The sequence below is a fragment of the Cyprinodon variegatus genome, unplaced genomic scaffold, assembly GCF_000732505.1.
Source record: "Cyprinodon variegatus isolate N-32 unplaced genomic scaffold, C_variegatus-1.0 Scaffold382, whole genome shotgun sequence".
NCBI lineage: Eukaryota > Metazoa > Chordata > Actinopteri > Cyprinodontiformes > Cyprinodontidae > Cyprinodon > Cyprinodon variegatus.
The window spans coordinates 259,098-265,097 of NW_015150835.1; the positions used below are offsets into that span (position 1 = coordinate 259,098).

The 6,000-nt window shown below is 34.1% G+C and overlaps 1 protein-coding gene across 3 annotated transcripts in view; it reads right to left on the minus strand.

Moving 5' to 3' along the window:
• Nucleotides 1-3,117: 3,117 nt before the first annotated feature.
• The window catches only part of LOC107092483 (protein spire homolog 1-like), a 35,594-nt gene continuing 32,711 nt past the window's right edge, over nt 3,118-6,000 (minus strand). For all 3 annotated transcript variants that reach the window (XM_015386983.1, XM_015386981.1, XM_015386982.1), the window contains 3 exons: nt 5,066-5,093; nt 4,796-4,944; nt 3,118-4,723 (listed from right to left, as the gene is read on the minus strand). In XM_015386983.1, coding sequence (XP_015242469.1) covers nt 4,465-4,723; nt 4,796-4,944; nt 5,066-5,093 — 436 coding nt within the window. In that variant the 3' untranslated portion in view covers nt 3,118-4,464. The remainder of the gene's footprint in view (nt 4,724-4,795; nt 4,945-5,065; nt 5,094-6,000) is intronic.

Below are 6,000 nucleotides of genomic sequence, written 5' to 3' on the forward strand. Positions count from 1 at the left end.
ACAGATTCAGTTAAAATTTTAATATGATATTTTTGACATTTACTATTAGACAGACATAAAGTAACCATAAAGTTCTGTAAAAATTCTAATGTTTTAAAGAATGAAATTAAAAATAGAAACATAACATTATTACACAACAATATTATAGGGTTATTTGTCATCATATTAGGCCTTTTAAACCAATACTTACAGTAGCTATACATGTTAGAGCAGATTAGGGTACTTCCAATACCAATGTTGATGTGCAAATGAAACAGGAGGCTTAATAGATAAAAGTAAAGTTAAAACAATAAACTTGTATCAAGTAAAATTTAATTATATCACTTTAATATAAATGGTGGGTGTATGTTTGGGGCAGTTTTGTTCAAAGTAAATTTTTTTAGTTATTCAGTGAAATCATGATGGGTAGTCAGAATGTTTTCTTAAGTAAGAGTAGGGATACGTAAAAAGATAATACTCAAGTAAAATAAAAAATAGTGGCAATGTAAAGTAAAACTATTCTGTTTTTTGTTTTTTTATTTACTCCAGTATATGTAACTGAGCAACTGTAACTAGTTACTACCCTCCTCTGCTAATATAAAGGAGCACTTTTCAATGACTATCAGGTAAAACCTTTTGCTCTGCATGCCACCATTAAAAAGCAGTGCGATGTCCGTCAGCCAATATGTAGCATTATTTTTATCTGCAGATCTTTAGGAAATGTAGTGAATGAACAACTTTATGATATAATGTGACTGACATGTCGCCTTTTGACCTGATGGCTTGCATTCTTATCATACTATGCGTTTGGTATGAGTAGCCCCACTTGCAAGCAACGTATCCAGTTACGCCCTGAGAGACTCTGTTTGCCTGGTAGAAAGAAGAAGCATGTTTTGCATTTTTATTCATGACCATTTGCATTTGAAAGTGGCCCAAAAACACTAATTCTGAGTGAAATAATTCAAATATGAGTTTACTTATGTCTCCTTAAAGCCTCTTCTCTGTGTCTCTATAAGCACATTAGAGGCAACCATTATACTTGATTGAGCAAACTCTTCAGAATGACAAGCACGATAAACAAAATCACCTAAACAGACACGTGATGGTCCGCCGGATGTCTTATGTCTGACTCAGTCACCCAGAGCAGCGTGCAGGATCAGCACCACTGAGCCGCTGCTAAATACACAACCCATTTAGGACGTTTTAATGACTGCCTGTTGCCTTTCAATTGATTCCAGCATTTGAGGGTCACCCTGCAAAAGGGGGATGGCTGGGCCGGCCAGTTTATTTTCAGAGTCGGTGTTACCAGGGATAGTTTTCATTTAGTATTATGACACACCTTATAACTATTAAGAGGAACCAAAGAGGAATTGAACTCTTCCTGTAATTATTAAGCACCGCTTTATACCTTAATGTGTCATAATTTAGTTGGGTTTTTTTTACTGTAGGCCTATGATATAAAAAAAGTATATTACTTTGTTGTCAAAAGATCTTTCTCATAAGTTATCAACATAAGTTTTCAAGCTCTGAAAATATAATATAATATAATATAATATAATATAATATAATATAAGACTACAAGAGATGTTCTACAAATTCTGAAACTAAGCAATTCAAAGAACTGTATTTATAGCAAATAGGGTATTAGAAAAAGGTTGCAGAGCCTAAAAAATACATACAAGAAGATTATAGTGTTGTCTTATTGCCCATTTTGGATTCTTAGATGTTTTAATGTTTTCTTTAACACTGTTCCTTCATGGAAAAATAGATCTGGGAAAGATCCGGTGTCCTATTACAAAAGACAAGTACATAGATGTACAAGTGTATTTACTCCTCTTTAATCTGGTTCAAATAAACAAAAGTGGATGTAGAAATGAAAATGACAGCCATTGACTTTCATGAAATAATAAGCAATAACTAAAAAACCTAAATATGAACAAAACCTCCTTCCAGGAGCAACATGGCTGAGGCTGAATCATTTTTTAAGCTAGAATGAGCAAACATTTCTTAGTTGTTGAGCATATATCCTAAAAGACCTGCAGCTAGAAGATCTGTAATTATTACCTTTATTGTCCCACAGTGGTGAAATTTTGGCAGTAGATTTAGAAGTGTAGACACAGGATCTTCAATGCAAATGTGCACAAATCTCACTTTGCCTTTTTGTTGTTGTTTTTTTTAAACAAATGACAATCCAATGTTGAATTTTTACAAAACAAATGTGCTCTAATTTCTGTTGGTGTATCACACAGAAACAAAATAAATATACTGAAGTGAAGCTGCTATTGCTCCATGTTTTAGAATAACGTGAACCAGATTCATTTAAAACCGTCTGTAACACAATTTTAATAAGACGGATTTTTAATTGGCCCTCTATCGCCCTCTGCTGTCTTTACATGTGTAATGCAAGGTAGGTGACAAAAATGTGAACATTTTGAAAACAAATCAACTGTAAATAAAAAAGAATTATTTTGATGCATAAATAATTAATGCATAAATAAATAAATCCACAAATAAATAAATATTGGTAAACCATTAGCTGTAAAATAAAAAGAATTAAGAATAGTTCTGCTGGTGTCACTGATTAACCAGTTCATTATTTAAAAAATGTAAAAATACTTTGTCTTTAATACTTATTTAATTATAGAAATACCAAGGCAATCACGACTTTGACATATTATGTAATTCAATCATTGATATAAACATTTAACTATTCAAAGAGCATGATTCATTCAAATCAGATTGTTCTCAAATAATCACTTTTTTATATAAATAGACTTATTCAATTGTGATATTTTAGCGCTTAGATATACAGAAAATTGCTAAAGCGAATGTTATGTGTGATTTTAACATAACCATTTTAACATATAAATATTTCCTTTATTTAGTTGTGAATTGTTTATGTTTCCGGTTTAATTTTTACTTTCATATTCATGTAGTAATAATTGATTTATTGTATTATGGCACTTTTAGGTTCATGAAATAGAAAAAAATAAATAAATAAATACATATAGCTCATCTGTTCAGCGTCTTCAGCAGTGAATTGGTGCGGCACCAGTAAATCAGAGGACCATTTGAATAACATTTGAGGAAAAAATGAATCATTCAACAGAAAGACTGAGTCAAATGTAAGAAACATGATGACTTTATTATACCTTCTCTGATAAAAACAACGATTCTCAGTACAGCATGCACACATTCTTTACAAAGTTCAAAAATAAAACTGGACTTATGGATTGCATCTGGGCCTTTTTTTTTTACATGGCAATGTTTTTTCCTAAGCAGGCTGGTTTATCTTTGTGTCTATTAAGTGATATAAGTGTGCAAAACTGTTGAGGAGTCATTTCTTAAAATCTTAAAACTTCTACATTCAATTTTTGTTTTTCGGTCCTTGATGCTTTGCTGTAGAAACAATTATTGCCTTCTAAGTCGACCCTCTTAAAAATGGCACTCTTTTTTTTTACTATTTAAATATATGATTCTTTCCTCCAAATAAAGTGTTAGATGAAATTTTGTCAGGCGCATAAAACACAGGATTTTATAAACCCTGCAAAAATAAAACCTTATTACAGAACATTAAATACTAACAAAAGCCCACAGCTTTAAATAAAGCATATGTAGAGGGTGAAATCTTGAATATAGAAAAATCATCTCTTCAACTGTAAATGTTTATATTAAATTTGATCTTGCAACAATATACAACCTATACACATCCTTAAACCCTACATGTATGTGTCTGCTGCCCGTTTTAGAGCAAAGGGGAGGAGAAACTAAAAATAACCCTCATTTGGTTTATAACTATATACAGTAGATCTAAAGGCATTCAGAGAAATTACATTTGGCACCTTGCACAGAATATACATTTAGCTTAAATAGGCGAAAAAAATGTTGAAAAATACACCCTGAAACATACAGGCCATCTGAGTCCCTCGGTTAGATGAATAAAAGCAAAATCTCATTTGATTTGTGGCTACGAAGGTGAAACTTTTGGCAAAAAAAAAATAAAAATACATTTTTAAAAAAATGCTGCTGGAAGGATGAGAGGCAGGCTAGGATCTGCCCCAGCAGACCAGACAGGAGACTGTACAGTGCATTTCTGTCGGTTAATCTTCCTGAGTGCAAGAAGTAAACGGGGAACTGGGAAAGCTTATTGACAGCTGATAATGATTGGGCTTCTGCAATACTTGCACCACATCGCAACAACTTTTGGCTTTCTGCATCATTTCATCCCAAACTTGAGTCATGGACTCTAACCTTAGGGGGAGAAACAGGCCCAGCATGGGCATGGGGTTGGTTTCCACATATTCATTAGCATCACAGCTAATTTAATGACTGCAACATTTCCTGAGAGGGAAACTACTTCCACATTTGCACGGCAACCTCTTTATATTTTGGTAGGAGTGTCAAATTTAGATTTTTTTTATTTATTTAATTAATAAATGTCCAAAACCTGGGAAAAACTTGGATTAAAGTGCAATTTAATACGTCCTATACTTCATTAATGGGGCGCTCCCCGGGCTGGAAGTTGATGGACTTAGAGGACGCCATGTAGAAAGACTGGGTTTTGCGGTTCAGGCGGGCCCTTTTCGACGCCACACACAGGCTGCGCTTGCTAGAGGTGATTATCTCAGTGATGAACTTTTTGCAGTCCACGCAGACCTCCATGCTGACCCAATCCTCCGTCAGCTCTTTAGGAAGCTCCAGGTCATCTATCGACTGACCTTCTCTGCTGCTGTGCTTCGACAACCTGCGAACAGAGAGGAAGGTGAGGATATGCACAGCAGACTTGTAATGAATTTTGAAATCGTTCAGCTAAAACCTTCGCCGTAGACTGTGTCTGCCATATCCGAACGCATGTTTCTCCTGCTCAGGTGGCGCCGGACCTGCACGAGCATTATCTTTAGAAACTGCACTGGGACCCAGAGAATAGATGGGCAGAGTGGAATAGGGCTTAGACGGCAGCCGGATCTGGAGTTGGAAAAAATAAATAAAATACTTAAAAAGTCAGTAATAAAAACCTTTCATGCTGTATATGCAGTATATGTTGAGCTTTACATGTGAGAGAATATTTCTAACAATGACGTCCTACCTTTTTTGAACACTGGGCGCACACTGGCCTGGAGAAGATAAAAAAAAAAAAATTACTTTTAAGTTGTAAAACAGATGCAGAATTCAAAAGCACCAGATGATCCTTAAATAACCATGATTCATTAACAAATAAAAGTCTGATTGATCTTGTATGTACAGTACTGAATAAGTATGCAAAGATATGCACTTTGTTTCAGGTTGAAATCGTTTTTCCAACTGGACTTTTTTTAATTCAGGGCTCTTCAAAACAAACCCTCTTCTACAAAGCCTGGGACGTGTCAGGGGAGGAAAAAGTGAATAAAAACAAAAGCCCAAAAAATCTTGGTAAAGCATGAAAAGAAAGTTCAAATGCTTTGTTCTTTTTCATCCACCCACTTCCCGGGCTCCATACTCTATTAATGATATTTTCAGATTTATCCTGCAGTTTCTATAATGTTTGGAGTACAAAAAATCTGCTTTATAAAACACAAAATAATAGAAAGGTGAATATGACTTGTGATTCTAACAAAGTAGATCTGCTCTATTCAAAAATCTATTGGACCGCTCAAGTCTAGATTGGATCATGTTACGATTCAACTAAACACTTTCAGCTTCAGAACTGTGATGCTTTTAGTTTTCAATAACTGTTAGAATAAATCATGAGGTTTATTGATTTAATTAGTATCTAAAATTCGACCATAAAAGCAGAGAAATGTCAGAGAAATGTTTAAACGCTGAGCTTATGATCCAAGTTACAGTATGCCATCAGAACAGAAATCAATGTGTAAGTCTAGACTTTTGAGGATTTATTTTATCTAATTGATATTAAAGCATGAAATAACACTAAATATATTCTTTTTAAACAAACTTATAGATTTTTTTTTTATTCAGAACAGAAATGAAGCTGAAATTTGGAAGGAAGGAAGGAAGGAAGGAAGGAAGGAAGGAAGGAAGGAA